General features: G+C 44.7%; 2 protein-coding genes, 1 long non-coding RNA gene and 1 other non-coding gene across 6 annotated transcripts in view; 2 read left to right on the forward strand and 2 right to left on the reverse strand.

Annotated features, from left to right (window-relative positions):
* Positions 1–87: 87 nt before the first annotated feature.
* LOC148897132 (U7 small nuclear RNA) lies at positions 88–143 on the reverse strand. Its single transcript, XR_016115455.1, has one exon. It is a non-coding gene; the product is annotated as a U7 small nuclear RNA (small nuclear RNA).
* A 1,155-nt stretch (positions 144–1,298) lies between these two features.
* On the forward strand, positions 1,299–3,126 carry LOC148897133 (uncharacterized). The gene is made up of 2 exons (XM_088998852.1): positions 1,299–1,579; positions 1,660–3,126. The coding sequence occupies exons 1-2, from the start codon at positions 1,414–1,416 to the stop codon at positions 2,283–2,285; spliced, it is 792 nt and encodes a 263-aa protein (XP_088854978.1). The 5' UTR covers positions 1,299–1,413; the 3' UTR covers positions 2,286–3,126.
* An 878-nt stretch (positions 3,127–4,004) lies between these two features.
* The window catches only part of LOC148897134 (uncharacterized), a 26,479-nt gene continuing 10,727 nt past the window's right edge, over positions 4,005–19,756 (forward strand). For both annotated transcript variants that reach the window (XR_016115403.1, XR_016115404.1), the window contains exons 1-2: positions 4,005–4,065; positions 4,915–5,079. This is a non-coding gene — a long non-coding RNA (uncharacterized LOC148897134). The remainder of the gene's footprint in view (positions 4,066–4,914; positions 5,080–19,756) is intronic.
* atn1 (atrophin 1) overlaps positions 6,447–19,756 on the reverse strand; it is a 16,804-nt gene continuing 3,494 nt past the window's right edge. The window contains exons 2-10 of one of the 2 annotated variants that reach the window (XM_088999291.1): positions 17,752–17,898; positions 17,568–17,669; positions 16,665–16,784; positions 13,784–16,542; positions 13,456–13,678; positions 11,471–12,944; positions 10,442–10,585; positions 10,141–10,321; positions 6,447–8,519 (exon numbers count right to left, since the gene is read on the reverse strand). In XM_088999291.1, coding sequence (XP_088855417.1) covers positions 8,486–8,519; positions 10,141–10,321; positions 10,442–10,585; positions 11,471–12,944; positions 13,456–13,678; positions 13,784–16,542; positions 16,665–16,784; positions 17,568–17,669; positions 17,752–17,778 — 5,064 coding nt within the window. In that variant the 5' untranslated portion in view covers positions 17,779–17,898 and the 3' untranslated portion in view covers positions 6,447–8,485. Of the gene's footprint in view, positions 8,520–10,140; positions 10,322–10,417; positions 10,586–11,470; positions 12,945–13,455; positions 13,679–13,783; positions 16,543–16,664; positions 16,785–17,567; positions 17,670–17,751; positions 17,899–19,756 lie in introns of both variants that reach the window. The other variant, XM_088999290.1, reaches the window with a different exon arrangement.

The raw sequence follows: 19,756 nt of genomic DNA on the forward strand, positions 1-19,756 counted from the left end.
GAGTACGGTAGTTGTACAGAACAGAGCAACTCTTCTATGGCACACGAATCGCCGTTATTCTTTTATATCTCTTGATTTTACCATTAGGTGGGCTTCTCTTTAAGAGAAACCTGCTAGACAAATATCTAAAGAGTTTTACATTCCCTGACTTGAACGGTTGGAGTCTACTGTTTATATCACTTCGCACCCACTAGTTTTAGTCGCGGTGTCGTTCAAGTCGTCGCCCCGCCCCTTTAATAGTTCAAATAAGTAACACCGTAACTTTAAAATTTGGACTTTCTGAATTGCACGGAAAATAATAGTTTTCATATCTTATCTCAAATAAAACGAAATTGGAAATAGTGGCGGTTTGATCTTAAAACATTGAGGGCAGTCTGATAGTAATTTAGATTCAACTCGAAATTGACCAATCGGCGGTGGGGGCGACGAGAAAGGAGTCAATCAAATGGCTAAACGTTTTGCATGCAGTGCTTTTTCTCCTCTTGTCAGAATTATTTTAAAAGTTATTATTCATTTGCTGTGATAATGGCGTTATGTGTTTCTTTTCATCCTTTTCATCCAGTCAATAAATAGATTTGAATAGATGACGTCTGCTAAACTCTGTCTTGAAATGTTTATGCTATATTCTACGTCGACTGTTCTTTTTTATCCACCATGTGCTAAAATAATCCTGAAATATCAAATTTTGATTTTTTTAAAGCATTTCTTCCTTAATTAAAATGTAAAAAAAAAATATCCTGATATAAAGTATATTTTACTGATTTTTTTTTCAAATTCATTAGATTTTTATCTGCAATTATTCTGAAGACAAGATAAGATGCTACCGTTTATTTTTGTTGACTGACATGTTTTGATTGAAATTATTTAATAATTTAAAGTTAATACTTTTCAACACAAAATACCATTATAGATGATCACATATTATACATTTCTGACCAAATGTTTGGATTTACAACATTTCTATTTGCGGTTTTATTTAAATTTATATTGTAAAATTATTATTGTTTCAGACATGGCGACCTAAATATTCACCAGTGTTGTTTATACTTCCGGTTTACTAATTTGTTATCCAAAATGATTTATGAATAATTCTGAGGGCAAACGTGTAAATAATAGGACGGCGCAAATATGTATCAAATTTAATAAAAGTCACATTTACAATAATCTTCAATGTTATTTTCGTAAATGTTATTTTTATAATTCGAAACGATTCAGGTGGACATGAAAACAATGACACTGTCCTGCGATAACACCTCCGATACGCTAGGGGGAGCAAATAATAAACACGTCCATTCCTAGAGACGGAAGCTCATTTCCGTATTTACAAGCGGAGCGTGACGTTCAGGGTCCAGCGAAAACTACGTATCGGTGGTACAAATCGAAGCCTTTTTTTCCTCTTCACGCCCAGGCGACATGATGCTCTCCTTGAAAGCTTTTCTCAACGAACGGCTGGCGGCGGTAGCGGACGAGATTTTCGGCGTCGTCGAGAAGACAATAGACGAGTATAAAGAGGAGATTTGCCGCGTGAAGGACTTGGAGATCGGTCGCCTCCGGATGCAGCTCAGGCTTCTCAAGTCAGGTCGGTTTCACTGGAATCCATCAATCGAAAAATATTATTTATGTATATGTTTTTGTTTGAAATGTCGTTCTTTCCTCTAGATGCATGTAACGGAGCCCAGCAGCAGGAGCACACCCATCACCACCTTCCTCCTCCCCCCACTCAGAAACATGAGGAGGGCCCATCAGCAGACACGGAGGCCCCCGAGTCACAGCACATGGAGGACGAAGGCAGCAGCAGTAGCTTGGAGCATCCCACTGACGTTCCCCAAGTGAAGAAAGAACCCGAGAGGAGCCTCAGGGAGTTCTGGCTAGGCCACAGTTCCGAACATCTGGAGGACCTGGAGTCCGATATGAAAGATTTCATGTCCTCGGGGTCAGGCGTGAGGGCCGCCTTTCACGATCCCATCTTACCTTTTCACCTCTATCACTCCGGCGTCATTGACGAGGGCAAGGAGAAACCATACAGCTGCTCGGTTTGCGACAAGCGCTTCAGCAACTGCTCCCACCTGGCGGCTCATATCAGGACGCACACGGGCGAGAGGCCCTACAGGTGTGACATCTGCAGGAAGAGTTTCATCACCACCAGCGCTCTCAACAGACACCAGACCATACACACCGAAGGGAAACATTACGTGTGTATTTACTGTAACAAGGCCTTCAAATGGATGGAGTCTCTCGGGAGGCACGTGAGGATTGCCCACAAAACCCCTAACGTGCCTCAATGACCTGGCATGTTATGGAAAGAAATGTATGTGGTCGTATTTATCATAGTAAGTAGTATTTATTCAGCAGGTGGACTGTTGGTACAGTGATACCTTGGCTTAGGAACATAATTGGTCCCCGGACAGAGTGTGTAAGGCGAAAAGTGTGTATCCCAAAAAATAATTTCCCATAGGACACCATTAAAATGAGAATAATCCGTTCCGAGGTCCCCAAAATTTTTTTCATAAATTTAACGTTCATAAACCGAAAAGTTCGTAAGCCAAGGGGATCATAAACCGAGGTATCACTGTACTTCTGTCAGCCTCTGAGGTTTTAGGTTTTTGTTTCTCAGGTGATCAGACTTCCTCCCATGTCCCAAAATATCCCTGTTAGATTCAGTCTAATTTAGCGGTCCTTGATTTTTTTTTACCCCACTTTAAAATGTACTAGGCCCATTGCCAGTTTGGCAACATGGATCCTGCGACCGGTCCATCGTCTCAGATCGGTCATTAAGGACAAACGTTTTACATTATGGATCGTTATTGATTGAATGGCATATTTGCGAATAAAATGGGGGCCACTCTATTGAATAACTGTCGACTCAGCAGAGTTTCCGTTTTAATTTGAAATTGAAGGTATTTGTGCAGTATTGTCATTCCTATTTGTATGCGTACGTCCAGTTAAAATGAAAAAAAAAAAAGATTGAAATTATCGGTGTCTTCTCTCTTGTATGTTTACGACGCTGTGACTCTCAGCTCCAGAAAGCCTTGCATTGCTAATTTACAGTCGTATCATGTTGCTTGTTTTTGAAGGTGAGGAACCTTCAACATAATGAAATGTTTAGAGACTGTTTTAATGTCTTGTTTTCTTGCATGTACTCTAATAATAATTCGATTCAAATGAATGTATTGTTCATAAAAATTAAGTAAACTTTTCTTTTTTTTTCAAATGTGCTTTACAGAACGAAGAAAGGAATAACTTCCAGATTAAATTCGCTATAAAATCTTTAACCACAATGCATTTCATTAAAAAAAATGCTAACAGATAAATTATGGCGGTAATAAACCCTGAACAAACTGCTTTTTTTTCAACACACATTGAGCACCAAAACAAAGATAACACAACAATACACACAGGCATACCGGATATTGTCTCTACTTTAGGGTGAACAAAAAAAAAAACATAAAATTGTCCAAACAAGGTACATGACAGTATTACGCTAAAACGGGGTCGTCGTCGTCATCGTCCATCTGAAAAAAAATAAAACATTGCTCCACGAATGACCTGGGCTGGTTATAAATTTACAAACATCATTTCTGATCCACTCCAGTTAAACTACACGAATTAAGCGTTTCGCGTTGACTTTGTTTAATTTGATCTGATGGTGATAAAGAATGCTGTTATTTACAAATGGTGAGTAGTTTTACTTTATTTGAATGTGACTGTGCTGATGACCATTTTATATCTGAATTACTTCCGGGTTGAGTGAACGCTGGCGCGTTTGGCTGCCGGTGCTGATCCGCCAAAAAAAAGTCTTTTTTTCTTCTTATCCTGTGAATGTAAAGTGTACTTGGGAGTTTTCAAAGGTGCTTATAAATGAAACGTATTATTATTTAAATTACTGTATTCGTATCGAGCATTAATGAGTTTGCCTCCTGAAATAATGCAATTTCCGTGTAATCCTGTGGGGGGCAGCAGAGGCGCGTCGTGGTTCAAATGAAATATTTGTTTCGAAACGAATAAGTCACGTGAGCATTTCCTACACACGTTTATTGACGTCAAGCATTTAAAAATAGAAATAAGGTAAGTTGAGCTATGAATCGATAAAAAGTAAAACAAGATTAAAAACCTTTGTTCATATTTTAGTTGGATAGTTACCCTCTGGAGATTTTGAAGTGAAATAAATATGTCATCACGTAAAGAGTAAAACCAGACACGTCTTTTATTTTTTTTATTTGGATTTTTGAGTTTGTTTTTAAAGTCACCGTCTACTTAGTAGACAACTCCCAAATTAATTTATTTTCAACCCTTCCGAGAAGTTACCAAAAGGCACAAAAACATTTTCTCAACCGCATTTCCACTATGTACCTTTGGGCTTGAAAGCTAACAGCCTTCTTTTGCTTTCTCCTTTTCCAACATTTCCACATATAACTTCATAAATCTCGTTTAAAGAAATAAATCATGAGAACAGCACTGAAGTGCGGTACAATGTTCCAAGATTGTGTTCGACATGACGTGCTTGCACATATTTCTTCCTATTTACCAAACCTGTTCATTCTGCCATCTGGGTAAGTATTTGAGTCGAAGGTGCCGAATGTTTGTTAAAGGACAACGACGTCACTTTTTTGTTTCCTAATTGACATCAGAAAAACGTGTTATAGCATCTAAAATACCCAAAACACGCAGTATGATATTTTTAGTCAAATGCAAAACAATAATAAAAATGACTTAAAGTGTCAAAAAAGTACTTCTATTTGAAACCGGAAGTGGCCAGTTTCAAATTGGTCCCGACCCCATGAAACCGTGAAAAATAAACAGTCACAAAAATATATAATTTTCTTCTTCTTATACCCCTTTTTTCACCTTCTAACCTTATTTTCTTCCCCTATTTCTCATCAGTCCAGTCCTTAATACCATTGTATCCCATTGCAGGTGGAAACATTTCCAGACAAGTGTCTGCCGCACCTCCTCAGACAGACAGAGAGCCCTCATCTGCTGCTTGAGATGGCCGACAACGCTTCAAGACGATCCACTGGAATCGTCTTCAAATCACTGGAGTGAAGTGGATGAGAGAGACCGACCCACTCAGCTGCTTTTGTGAGTTGCCTCGCCAAAGATGAATGTGATGTCCCGTTGTGCTTATTGACTCTCTCGCGGGACTGTGACAAGAGCGGGAAATGACACCTAGCCTCAAGGCGCATCTCCGGGTAAGCGGGGGGGGGGGGGGGCAGCGTTCACTCAACTTCGAATAACAAACAGATAGAAAGGTAGCTAACTAGCTAATAGATATCGAGCTAGATAGCTAATAGATAGCTATAGCTAGCTAGCTAATAGCTAACTAGCTAGATAGCTCATGGATAGCTAGCTAGCTAATACGTAGATAATAATAATGGATGTCTTTGACTTATTTCAAGGGCAATAATAATAATAATAATAATACATAATACTAATAATACATAAGACTACATACGTATAGTGCCACTTAGCAGTTTTTTTGACGACGATACTCGTGCAGCGTGTTCTACCGGAAACAAATTCCTTGTGTGTTCTACATACTTGGCAATAAAGATGATTCTGATTCTGATTCTGACTAATAATATATAAGACTAATAATACTAACAATACTAATAATACCACTAATAATAATTATTATTATTATAATAATAACAAATAACTAGTTTTCAAATCTGAAGACAACAATAATGACTGTTATTATTTACATACGACAATTTGAAATTTTGGTTCGCACTTAAGCACGCATTGTACAATTTCACCAATTTAATTTGCTTCCGCGGGCCGAATAAAATGACATGGCGGGCCAAATTTGGCCCCCGGGGCCTTAACTTTGACACCTGTGCGCTAAGCTTTCCTCACAAAAATCAAGGAGGCGCTAAGAATACCTCCGCCTAGCACGGTGTCATGTCATCAGAAGTCGGACAATCAGATTCTTACATTGACACACTTTGTCAAGGTGACTTTTAACGCCGCCGCCAGCGCTTTGCTATCACGTAGCTGCGCACAAGCTAAGCCTATCCATCATTCCATGAGATTTGATGGCCTTTTTCAGGCCTGTTAAAGGACAACCGACGTCACTTTTTTGTTTTTTAACTGACATCAGAAAAACGTTTTATAGCATCTAAAATACCCAAAACGCGCAGTATGATATTTTTATTAAAATGCAAAACACCAATAAAAATGACTTAAAGTGTCCAAATTCTGCAAAAAAATTGAGCTGCGAATTGGGCATTTTCAGAAAGTCCCGCCCCCAGTTCGTGACGTCACGCCAAGACGTCTTGCATTGCTGAAGAATCCAAACAATGGCTTCAGATTCGGAGAAGATGCTTTCTTGTTACACATCCAGTTATGAATATGATTCAAATAGTTCTGAAGAGGAAAGCATACATGTTTGCAATCGATTAAATAATTTATTGCATGCCATTTTGAGGCAACATTGGGGAGAAACGAATCACCAGAAAAGAGGCACAAAATAGTGACCTCCTGTGGCCACCTCCATTTCCACAGGCTGATAAATTCCTTATATGGAGCTTGGACACCCTCTTCTGGTGGCTTTTGGGTGCAACACAAGGTTTTCAGACCAAACAATACAACAAAATACATTGACGTGATGGAAGGACTGCTACAATGTGTCTTTTTTTTCGGTCAGGGACGTTCCTTTAGTGACGTCACGTACGGACTCGTCAGCAACTCAAAAACAAGACTTCCGGAATATTCAGCGCGAGTCTTAAAACGTAAAATATAGCTACAAATTATGGACACAACTTGTCCGGAGACGTCGGTTGTCCTTTAACTTTCGCAGATGACAGCCAGAGATCACCAAAAAAGAAGATTGACGTTTTTTTTTTTGTTCTGCCAGCAACGTTTGAAGGCCTCATTCGGTGATCCGTGTCCGTTTTCGAAAGCGTTTTTTTTTCTGTCCGGACAGAAAACGCATCGCCGCGCCGAGCCTTCAGCGCAGTCTGTAAATCACAATCTCATAGCTCCTCCTACTACATCCCCCTCCTCCCCCTTTTTTTTTTACAATTCACTATGGAATGCTAGCTCGACAGGGCGGCTGCTGTTCAATGGACAACTCAACTCCCATGCCTCACACTCATCCCATGTGTCTCCTATTAGCCACACTCGCCAAAAAAGAGAGGGGGGGGTTCGACAGAGGGAGTCCAAAAAGGGGGGAGGGGGGAAGGAGGCGCATGAGGAATTCGATATGCTTTGTGCATGAGTGACTTGTATAAAACAAAGATGGAGGAGCAGGGGGGGGGGTGGATTCACCATCAAGTAAAAACATAGAAACAAAAAAAAAGCGTCAATTCTTTCCATATTTGTTTCTTTGTATTGTTTTACTTATTTTGCATCTTGTTTCACAAGGTCAATTTCAAATAAAAATAAAAAAAGACTGAGTCATACCATGGAAATGTAAAAAAATAATATAAATGTGTACTGTATATACAGTAATAATAATGATAATAAAATAATAATAATAATCATTTCATTTCTAAGCGCCTTTCAAAATTATTATGGTCACTTTACAGTCAAAGGATCAGTTTTTCTGTGGGTGAGCAGCGGCAATCACACGCGCCAGCGTTCACTCAACCCGGAAGTAACTCAAATATGCAGAAAGCTAGCTCGCTAGCTAATAGCTAGCTAAGAAGCAAGATAGATACAACAAAGAGGGTGCGGGAAGTGCTTAAGATTGGATGACTGTGGGTTTGTGGTGACATATTTTGTTATTTTGACTTCAAAATGGCGCCTCCAGAGTGGCTGCCTTGACAGTAGCTCCTGTATTTTGTTTTTCTGCGTCTTCCTTTCCTTTACTCTTACTTTCATCACTTTGCTGCTGTGAAATGTCAATTTCTCCAGTATAATTATTTCATTATCAACAAAGAGATAATAATAATAATAATAATAATAATAATAATAATAATAATAATAATAATAATAATAATAATAATAATAAACAATACTGTTATAAACGGAACATTAAAAGGCTGGTCTCATGCATATAGAACCCTCAGGTACAAACGAGGGCTTTTTTTAATGTTTATTTTTAATTATTATTTTTTTTTTTACTAAAATGAAGAACAAAATGTTCCACCGGAATCCAAGTCAGTCCCTAAAAGCTACATGCAATGACATTTAAAAAGACTCACATTCCATCCGGCGTCAAGTATTTTACACATCACTGTACCTCACGCTGTTGCCACCCACCCCGTGAGCCCCCCCCCCCTCCATGAAATGCATATATTGTTCAGTCCACAGTACAAGACAAGTACAAAACGGGCCTGAAGTTCATGAGTCCAATCCAGGAAAAGAGTCTGGAACTTCACCAGGGTGCAGTTGACTTGAGATGGATTGTAAATCACTCTGTTCGGCTTTGTCGTCCGTCTTTTTTAGTGCTTTCGTGTTGCTTCGTTCCGTTTAAAGTTTGCACATATTCTCCCTTTTTCTTCAAAAAAAACTCCAAGCCTCTTCTTCTTGGTCGCCTTCCTCACAGGGTCTTGTCACTTTCCTTCTTCAGGTGACTGAAAGGTCAAAGGAGACAATATATTCATGTTAGACTCTGCGCTTTTATATGTCTTCATTCTTTGGGCCGATTTATCCGGCGAGACCTGAAATTTGAGATCCGAGTAGTTACAAAGTCAGTTGTACTGCATTCTCAAAGGCAAAGTCGAAAGGGCCCGGTTCGATTTGGCTCGTGATTGGGAACTCGCCGTTCAATCGGAAATTCCCAAAGTAATACTTCCCTGAATTATGTGTCACAGGGAAATCAACATAAAAAAAATCTGATTCGGTTTATCCTCAAAAGGGGATCGTTGAAGCCTATCCCAGACCTCTTTGGGCAGTAGACGGGGACACCCTGAACCAGTTCCCAGGCTACCGAGAGCCGAAAAGCCATCTGACCTCACACCCAGAGACAATTTGAAATGGTCAATTAGCCTGCCGTCTATGTTCTTGGAATCTGGGAGGAAACAGGAGATCCCATAATGAAAACCCATGCAGACACATGTGTTTTCATTATGGCGAGCTGCCAACCAGATCCATCCGATAGCGTACAAAGCTTTTGCAACCTATTGGCTAAGGCAAATTAACGTCACCTATAGGTTCGGGGTGGAACGGTATCAGCTCGGTGAGCTTTGAGTTTGGTCCAAAGCTCACTCAAGGGATTTTGGGATTATAATAATAATTAATAATAATACAGTTCATTTGTAAGCGCCTTTCAAAACTCTCAAGGTCACTTTACACTTACAGTCAGAGGAAAAGTTTTTCTGTGGCTGAGCAGCTAGCTAGCTACTAGATAGCTAACAGATATCCAGCCAGCCAGCTAACTAGCTAGCCAGATAATAGATAGCTAGCTAGCTGGATAGATACCGAACAGATAGCCAGGTAGATAGCAAAGAGATAGTCAACAGATAGCCAGCCAACTAGCTAGCCAATAGATACGGTATCTGATAGATAGCCAGCCAGCTGGATAGATAGCTAATAGATAGCCAGCCAGCCTTTACGCATCTTGTAACATGGTACAGACCAGTGAAACCACTAACTGGATCACAATTTTGGGATAATAATAATAATAATAATAATAATACGTTTTATTTGTAAGCGCCTTTCAAAACTCTCAAGGTCACTTTAGAGTCAGAGGAAAAGATTTTCTGTTGGTGAGCAGCGGCAGCCAGACGCGCCAGCGTTCACTCAACTCGGAATAACTCAAATAAATACATAGCTAGCTACTAGATAGCTAACAGATAGCCATCCAGCCAGCTAACTAGCTAATAAATAGCTAATAGACAGCCAGCTAACAATCTAGACAGCTAATAGATAGCTAGCTAGCTGGATAGATAGCGAACAGATAGCCAGGTAGATAGCAAAGAGATAGTCAACAGATAGCCAGCCAACTAGCTAGCCAATAGATACGGTATCTGATAGATAGCCAGCCAGCTGGATAGATAGCTAATAGATAGCCAGCCAGCCTTTACCCATCTTGTGACATGGTACAGACCAGTGAAACCACTAACTGGATCACAATCAATTGCTGTTTCCACATCATTTTCTGAACATCTGTAATCTGCTGTCATAAATATTGTGTCAAGACTTGTGGAAAACTGGTGCCAAGCTTTAGTTAGACCATGAGCTCCAACATCATACCTGTAGTACTCGTCCTGGGTGAGGGAGTGGTGGTGATGGTGATGAATCCACTGTTGTTCCAAGGCCAGTCTCTGGATCTGCAACTCTGCGCTCTGGGCCTGCTGCATGGCCTGGAGCTGATGGGCTGCCGACATGGGACCAGCGAGGGTGGACGGTTGGGGCATGTCACGGAAAGGAGCACCTGGGACAAGTGTAGCCATGTCATCAGTTTCCCCGACTGTTCATTGGAGATTAACTTTTTAGGACTGTTTGGAGAGTAAAAAAAGTGAACGAGTACATGGACGAGGAGTCTTCTCCTCACCAAACAGCTGTTGGCGAAGCACCTCGCTGTCAGTGAGGGGGTGAGCCAGGATGGGGTTCCCTATTGTCGCCCCTGGGTAAGGGAGCCGCGCCAAAGGAGACCCTGATGCCAGCGGGTCCATCAGGGGGTGAACCCCGCCCGCCGCTAGATGCCAATGATGTAATAGGAAACAAAGGAGATATTTGATAGGAGCCAAAGAGACGGCAAAGACCGGAAATCGAGATCGTGTCGTGGGAATTTAAAGTACAACCGACACCTCTGGACAAGTTGTGTCCATGATTTGTAAAATCACTTCAATTGACTTCTACTGAGCGCATTTTACAAAGATTCCAGCGCATATAGCTAGCTATATTTTACGTTTTAAGACTCGCACTGAATATTCAGGAAGTCTTGTTTTTGAGTTGATGACGATCCCCTAAGTGACGTCACGGAGGGAACGCCCGTGACCGAGAAAGTGACACACAATGCATTTTGGGTACTTTTTTTCATCTGAAAACATCGTGTTGATCGCGAAATTAGAAGGAAAATTACATAAATAACGCGATGGTGAATCGTTGTGTGTCGTAGCCAATTGCGGTAACACGCATAAAGAAGATGTAAGTTTACACAAATTCCCAGCGGACAAATCAGCCCATTTCCAACAGAGCCTGGGCTTGTGCATTTTCTGGGCGCTACATTGGAGTCCAGACGGCTCGAATTGATACGGATGGACTTCTTTAATCGATTGCAAACATGTATGCTTTCCTCTTCAGAACTATTTGAATCATATTCATAACTGGATGAGTAACAAGAAAGCATCTTCTCCGAATCTGAACTCTCTGAACCCATTGTCATGGTTCTGGAGCAAGGCAGTTTGTGAAGGAGTATCCTGGCGTAACGTCACGAACAAGGGGGCAGTTCCGAGCTCTCTTTGTGGCAGTTTTGGGGATTTTAGATGCTATAAAAAGTTTTTCTGATATCAGTTAGGAAACAAAAAAATGGTGTCGGTCGTCCTTTAAAGACGCTGGCGTAGCTAGTAGCAGTGGGTACCTGTGTCTTGTTGGTGCAGGTGAAGATGCGAGTGGATGTGGGAATGCTGGTGATGGTGGGGCGTCACATTCAACATCTGGACACGACCCATATTTTCTCCTCCACCTGTTCCTCCCCCGTTTGTATTGCCGCCGCCTGCCCCTCCTCCGTTTCCTCCCCTTTCCCTCTCCCGTTCTCTCTCACGTTCCCTTTCCGAAAAAGGTGGCAATGGTGCTCTGTCCCGTTCCCTTTCCCGCTCCCGCTCGAAGGGGGCCGGTGACCGAGCGGGAGTCGGGTATGATTCGGAAGTGGTTGACGGGGTTGACGGTTGATGGGACGAATGTGAACTAGGACAAGAAGAATTGGGGGCCGGGTGATGAATTGAGGAGGCGCTGGATGTTGGCGGAGCGGCCGCAGGAGGGGGAGCTGCTGGAGGTACAGCGGGTGCTGCCGGTGGCGGGGCAGCAAGTGTCGGCGCAGATGAAGGATGACTCGGGTGCGAAGGTGGTAGAAGCGACGAAGGAGGTGGATTCGACAGTGACTGCGGGGCAGGAGGATTGGGCGGTCGAGTTACCGTCGTCGATGTTGGGTTCTGGAGGTGTGGTGAGGGCCCTGTTGCGGCTGGGGGAGGAGGAGTGCAATAGAGTGACACCTCATTGCCTCCCGCTCCGCCTCCCCCAAGGAGCAATGAGTGGGCATGTGCATGTGCGTGTGTGTGGGTGTTGGCGTGCGAATGAGAGTGCGCAAGGGCAAGTGCTGCGGGATCATGAATGGACCCTGGCGGGTAGACCCGTTCGTCGCTCTTAAATTCAAATCCCGGCTTCATGCGATCCCGGTGAGCAGCGACCGCGTGAGGGAAACCGACTCCTCCCAACCCCGAAGACCCTAACCCTCCAGGCATCGGTCCTCCTCCGACCACGGGGTGGCCCCCGATCCCCGGGCCTCCTTCCAGGCCGCCGCCATACAGAAATCCCAAGATGGCTGCCGCCGTCGCAGCATCCGTCGGTAGGTGATGCGAATGGCCCATTGCGTGATTTTGGAATTGGGGAAGAAAGAACGACGGATGGATGTGAGGATGACCGTGATGAATTTGAGCGTGGTGTGCCTGGGCCCGACTCGCTGCCCCGAGCGGGGACATGGCATGAGGGCGAGCGTACTCGCTCAGGGTTCTTAGCGCCGGGGTATCAGGACCGAGATAAGGGCCTCCTATCCCCATTCCGAGAGCACCCTGCGGGCCCCCAGCCACCGCTGACGCTCCAGCCATGGAGGGAAGGAGAAGAGAGTGGGGGATAGTGTGAGAGAGGCTTGGATGGAGGTGGTGCGTCGGGGGAAGGTGAGCGTGCGGGTGTGAGGGATGATGTTGAACGTGATGCGATGGGTGGGCGCTCGGATAGGAGGAAGACGAGGAAGGATCGAGGATGATGGAGGACGAAGGAGCAAAGAAGAGGGACGATCCCTGGCGAGCTGCCGCGTTGGCATTGGCATCTTTTTGTTGCTACCGAGAAAACAAAATAAGATACTCTCAGTGTCTAATGAAAAGCATGTATCCACGTACGGTGATACCTTGGCTTACAAACTTAATTGGTTCCCAGAAAGTGTGTGTAAGGTGAAAAGTGTGTATTCCAAACATTAATTTCCCATCAGAAAGCATTAAAATGAGAATAATCTGTTCCCTGGTCCCCATAAAACATAATTTTCAACTAAATAAGCCTTAAAACTACATACCACATACCTTATTTTATGTATAATAAATGTGCCATGGTATTATAATTACATAAATAAACTGTACTGTATAATAAAGTTGTTTTATTTACCTTTGTGATGGTCGTTGATGGCTTGATGGAATGGCGTCACCTATTGTGGCGCTCCGTGTGTTACCCAAGATTGTATTCTCGCGAATTTAACATTCGTAAGGCGAAAGGTTTGTTAGCTAAAGCGTTCGTAAGCCGAGGTATCACTGTATTCTGATCAAACAAAAATGACACATGGCGGGTTTTCAAGCTTACCTGCAGGTGGCGATCCAGCTCCCTCTCCCTCTCTCGCTCCCGCTCCCTTTCTCGTTCCCTCTCCTTTTCTCTGATGTCTCTGGCACGTTGCTCGACCTCCCTCCGTGCTCTTTCTATCACCTCATTCCTCTTCTTCCACAATTTGGAACCGTCCAATGGAACAAAGAGGACATCGCTGCGGGCACAGGAGTTGCTGCTGCCTCGGTCAAGGACTTTGTGAAACCTGGACATGTGACAAAGCCATGCAGTTCATCAACAACCACCATTAGTCTTGATCTTAATCATTGTGTGTATCTAAAAGAGATTTTAATGACCCTCCCCACCTTACCTTGCTGACTGGCTAGCATGGATGGGAATGTCCACAGGCTTAGGTTCAGGAGACGGACTTCTCAACACCAGGGGTGGACTTTCATTCTCTTCCCTGTCTTCTAGCGGCTCCTCTTTAATGACAGGTGTCGAGGGAGGGCCAGAATCTGAATGGCTGTCCCCACCGGGATGCGATAGGTTGGGGGGAGGTGCTGTAGCGCTGCTGTTGAGAGGCGGAGGGCCCTTAGAGACATTCTGAGGTGATTGGGAGTTGGTATTGCTGTTCGTGGGCGTGCCACTGTTGCTATTGCTGTTAGCCAGGCTATTGCCACTGCTTCCGCTGGAGTGGTATGGTCCACTGAATGTCGGGTGGCTGTTCAAGGCGCCATGTAACGGGGAAGGGCGACATCCAGGTGAACAGCTGGATGAGACGCCATGGCCGGGAAGTGCCATGTTGGGTGCAGAGGCCGATCCAGGGGGAAACGACGAGAAGCTTGCTATCTGATTGGTCGATGGACTGGGTAATGGAGAAACGTGTGTTGGAGGAGTCTGGGCAGATGACTGGTACAGTTGGGGGCGAATGTTCGGTATCATACCTGGTGTATGCTGCTGGGTATGGGAGGAGTGGGATTGGGGTAGAGGAGGTTGAGGCGGTGGAGGCGGGTAGGTGGCATTTGGAGGATGTCCGTGACTGGTCGAGGATGGAGACAGAGCGGGAGGTTGATTCGGACCTCCGCGGTTTTGGTATAACGTAGACTCTCGTAGGTTTGACTCCCGCTCTCTGTCTCTTGGTCCAGACTGGTAATGGGGGTGGGAAGGGTGAGGATTTGGGATTCCGCCAGGCCCTGAAAACTCTCTGACGAGATTAGAAGTAACGCCAGGTGGGCTGAGATAATCTCTATTCGTTGAAGCGGAGGGAGGTCCCACTGCAATGAAGTCCTTCCCACCAGTGGGAGGATACTCCCTGTGAAAAGGGTCAGCGGCAGAGGAAGGGGTTTGTGCCTGGTCCATGGGAGGAGGAAACTCCCGGCTGGCTAAATTGTTGGGATGTGTGTGTGGGGGCAGGGAAGAATGCGGCGGATGGTTACTGTTGTTTTGGGGCGACGCCGGTGGGTCTCTGCTAAGCATGGCGTTGACCGGCATACCGCTATTTGAACTTGGATGGCTTCCTTGAGAGATTGATGTGCTGTTTAGGTTGCAGTTACCCCCAACTTCTCTTGTTTGACCTCCAAACTCAGCCCATCTGCCTCTGTCCTTGTCTCTCGGAAGCCCCCCGCTAGCCGCATTGGGGCCAAAGTCTCGAGTCTGGTTTTGGTTTGGCGTGGAAAACTCTCTTCCCGCATCACGTTCCCTGTCTTGCTCTCTGTCACGAAAAGCGGGAACAAAGTCTTTTCGATCGGGACCAAGGTTCGGGGGTCCATCTCTTCCAGCGCCTGGGAACTCCCGGTTTTGACTCGCGGACAGACCTGAAAACTCCCTGGCTTGTATGCTATTTGGGCCACTATTGCTCCCCCCACTACTCGCGTTGCCGTTGTTACCTATTTGAGCAGAAAACTCCCTGTTCATCTCCCTCCCCACACACTCACCCCTTACTCCCCTCTCCCTGTCTCCCGCAGCCCCCCTCTCTCGCTCCCCTCCCCCTCCAGCGTACCTGGGAAGGTACTCCCTGTGGGGGTGAGGGTGCGGATGTGGGAGGTAAGAGGGGTGAGACGAGGAGTGTCGAGATGGAGGGTTGTAAACCGAGGGAAGTTGCTGTTGCTGCACCGGGGGCTGATGCTGGTGTGGGTGATGGTTGCCCGGGTAACGGGCGTAGCCCCAACTCCCCTGGCAACCGGGCGCGGTGCCACCCTGCCAGCTGGGGGAGCCGTAATGATGGGGGTGGGTGTTGGTTTGGGCTTGCGATTGGGATTGCGGTTGAGGTCCAGTCTGCAACAGGGACGGAGGCGTGGACTGGGATTTGTCCAGGTGCTTTTCTGCCTTCTCCATTTTCTCTCTTTCTATTTTAACCTCAGGGAGGATATTTTGTCCCCCAAGCTCCAGTGGTTTTAGAGCAGGTGGGGGAGGCAAAGAATGGGGAATGCCAGGACTGTTGTGGGAAAAGTCTCCACCTGAGACAGACGTCTTTGAAACACATTGCGTGTTGGCTTTGGAATTGATTCGATTGCCACCCGCCACCGCGTCGCCGCCCGTCGGTCCGGCGTACTCTGATTTGGAAATGACTTTGGAGTCTAGGGAGAAATACGACTTCCTCCCTCCAGTGCTGTCACTCGAAGAAGAATCCCCGGCGCCGCGACTGGAGGAATTGAGACCGGAGGAGAGGCAAGGATGGATCGGCTTCAGCGCACAGTCCTCAATTCGCGCATCTGTATCCGCCTTTTGTTCATCCCCGCACGGATCCTCCCCTCTCCGCTCTCGTGGCGCCTTTCTGTCATCACAGGACACGCCCCCCGCGCCTCCATCTTTACTTTTCTCCCGTTCCCGCTCTCCTTGCTTCGGTGAGTCCGGGCCCTCGGAATCGGAGTCGAGGCTTCCCAGCGGGGAAGCGGAGAGACTCGGGGAAGAAGAACGATTGTCCTGGTCAATGTCCCGCCCGCTGCTCAAACTGCTGCTGCTATTCGCCAAGCTCCCGACCGCCGAACTCCTGCTGCCTTGGGATTGGCCGTCCTCGTTGTCGCTCTCGCGGGATTGGTTGACCGCAGAGGTTGGAGGCGGACCGGTAGAAGGAGCCGAGCTGTCAGCCGTGTGTGTTGACGTTGGAGGGTTGGCGGTGGCTGCCGAATCCTGAGAGAAAAGATCATGAAAGGAGCCATTGCCAGGCCATATTTCAACGGGACAAAAAAATATAATAACTTCCCGCTGCTCTTGATGATTTCATTTCAAGGCTGATGAAATGCAAGACCAACCTGAACTTTCTGCCTTTTTGCCGGAGACACAAGTTCCTCCCCCTCGCTCTCAGATGAATCGTGGCCTTGTGATCTGCGTATGAAGCGATTCCCAGCCAGTTCCTCACCGCCACCTCTTGGCTACAAACCAAACCATCCGATGAATTTTTATGTTATGCGTCAAAATATCGAACCTCAGCGTTAGGACTACAGTGATACCTCAGCTTAGGAACTTAATTGGTTCCCAGAAAGTGTGTGTAAGGTGAAAAGTTCATCTTCCAAACATTTATTTCCCATAACAAACCATTAAAATGAGAATAATCCGTTCCCATGTCCCCATAAAACATGATTTTCTACTAAATAAGCCTTAAAACGAAATAAAATATACTTTAATTTAAAACAGATTCTTTTCTCACAGACTTCAGAGTGTCCGTGACACATTGACGAAGACGGAAGTAGACGCCGAAACATGTCAGGTATTTGAACACCTACAATACACTGTCTGTAAGAAAAAAATCTGTTTTAAATTAGATATCAAGTAGACAGGATGAACTTATTAACCTTATTAACCTTGTATATGTATAATAAATGTGTTATTGTATTGTAATAAAAAAAATAAACTGTACTGTATAATAAAGTCTATTAGCTAGCTAGTGTTCTATCCGAGTTACTTCCGGGTTGAGTGAAGGCCTAGCTAGCTATCTGTTAGCTAGCTATTAGCTAGCTAGCTTTCTATCCGAGTTACTTCCAGGTTGAATGAACGCCGGCGCGTGTGGCTGCCGCTGCTCACCCACAGAAAAACTTATCCTGTGACTGTAAAGCGACCTTGAGAGTTTTGGAAGGCGCTTATAACTGAAATGTATTCTTCTTATTATTATTATTATTATTATTATTATTATTAACCAGAGTTTTGACTCTATATACCGTCTGTCTTTCGTTGCGCTCAGCGCGAGTGGGGCTGGCGTGCGGGCGTCGACCCCTCCGTTCCTCGCTGGCACCCCGCCGCCGCCCGCTGCACACGGGCACCTGCAAATCCACAACAGAATCAGAATCCGGCCAAGGCGACTAAGTCCGATGACGAACATGCGTAGTCAATATTTGCACATACCGAGTCTTTGTGCGTCCGTGTTTTCATGATTTCCGCTTTGTAACGTCCATTTTACGACGTTAGCCGTTGTATGGGGTGAGCAAGTCGAGTCTTGGGGGTTGCTTACTCACTCAACCGATCGAGCACTGGGGGGGAGTCGGGGGTAACCTGAAAAGGATCATAAACAAAGGAGGCCTTTATTGGATCTTTGGGCTCACGTGCTGATTTAGAAAACATCCACACATGTGGAAAAGAGGGGGTAAGGGGTGTCTTGGTCACTCGCAAAATCCACTTTTAACTGCAAGACATCCGTCGAGGAAGAATTTGCAGCATTGTGTTTAAAGGACAACCGACACCTCCGCTCAAGTTACGTCCATAATTTGTAAAGTATCTTCAAATGACTTATACTGAGCGCATTTTACAAAGATTCCACCGCATATACAGTGATACCTTGGCTTCCGAACTTAATTGCTTCCCAGACAGAGTGTGTAAGGCGAAAAGTGTGTATCCCAAAAAATTATTTCCCATAGGTAACCATTAAAATGAGAATAATCCGTTCTGGTCCCCTTAAAACATAATTTTCTAAGCCTTAAAACTACACAAAATATACCTTATTTTATGTATAATAAATGTGCTATGATATTATAGTTCAAGAAATAAACTGTATTGTATAATAAAGTTCTTTTATTGACCTTTGTGATGGTCGTTGATGGCTTGATGGAATGGAGTGTCCGGTTTCATCAGCATTAAACACTTGATAAGGAACGTAGCCTTCTTCTTTCTCCATTTTGAGGAATGATCCCTTGTAGGTGCTTTCTCTGCCATAATTTTGCCTTATTCCTCATCAATTGTGTTCTGTTTAGCTGGGTTGATAGCTTTTTGCATGAAGTGTACAGATGGCTTGTGCAGGTTATTTGTGGAGCCTGATCGATGGGATATTTTAATCTTGCATTCTACACTCTGCCTTTGAACTATCTAAGTTGAAACTAGTCCAAATTTCGCTGTTCTGAAATTTCACTGATCAATTTTAACTGATCAATTTTCACTGATCAATTTTCTCATTCTCTGTCGTCTGCCTGTCTCTTTAATTTTTAAACCCCTCCCCCGCCCCACTGCTGCGTTCTTGACCAATCACGTGGCTTTAACCAAAGACTGGGGCCGGGGAATAGAGGACAAAAACAGTCGGCTGCCATTTTCTTCTATATAAATATCCAGCGCGAGTCTTAAAACGTAAAATATAGCTATGGAATCTTTGTGAAATACGCTCAGTAGAAGTCATTTCACGAACTGGGGGCGGGACTTTCTGAAAATGCCCAATTCGCAGCTCAATTTTTTTGCAGATTTTGGACACTTTAAGTCATTTTTATTGGTGTTTTGCGTTTGACTGAAAATATCATCCTGCGTGTTTTGGGTATTTTAGATGCTATAAAACGTTTTTCTGATGTCAGTTAAGAAACAAAAAAATGGTGTCGGTTGTCCTTTAAAACATATCATTTCCAACGGCAAAAAAGATTTGTCGGTTGGCCATTGGAATTCCCAGCATGTCTCGCTTCCACGCCAATGCCGCCGCTTTTCAGTGCCGCTTCTCAACAGTCGCGCGGCGGCCCAAAAAAAAAAACAACCTACTGGCACAGATTGAAGGCCCCGGCGGTTTGGCCACCGGAGAGTACTTGGTATACGGCGTGCGTACACGCAGGCGTTTTTATCCAACAAGTCCACCTCATTCCACCCTCCACATCCTCTCCTCTTTCATCTAAAACTGCTTCATGTCACAAAGAGGGTCCAGCAAGTGCTGAATGATTGACTCTCTGTGTCTTTGTATTGTCATATTATTTGTTATTTAGTATTTCTGTTTTTTTTTACTTAAAGATGGCGCCGCGAGATTGGCTGCCTTTACAGCAGCTCCTGTATTGTTTTCTACTTCTTTCTTTCCTTTCCTAACTTTGCTGCTTTGAAATATAAATTTCTCCACTGAGAGACGAATAAAGGTACAGTGATACCTTGGCTTACGAACTTCATTGGTTCC

This window comes from Hippocampus bargibanti, linkage group LG06 (genome assembly GCF_051943395.1).
Source record: "Hippocampus bargibanti isolate YZ-2025 linkage group LG06, ASM5194339v1, whole genome shotgun sequence".
Classification (NCBI taxonomy): Eukaryota; Metazoa; Chordata; class Actinopteri; order Syngnathiformes; family Syngnathidae; genus Hippocampus; species Hippocampus bargibanti.

Excerpts from the sequence above, each read along its gene's own strand:
- LOC148897133 (XM_088998852.1), top strand. The coding sequence starts at position 1,414 with ATGATGCTCTCCTTGAAAGCTTTTCTCAACGAACGGCTGGCGGCGGTA. Across the intron at positions 1,580-1,659 it reads GCTCAGGCTTCTCAAGTCAG|ATGCATGTAACGGAGCCCAG; the intron begins GTCGGTTTCACT and ends TCTTTCCTCTAG.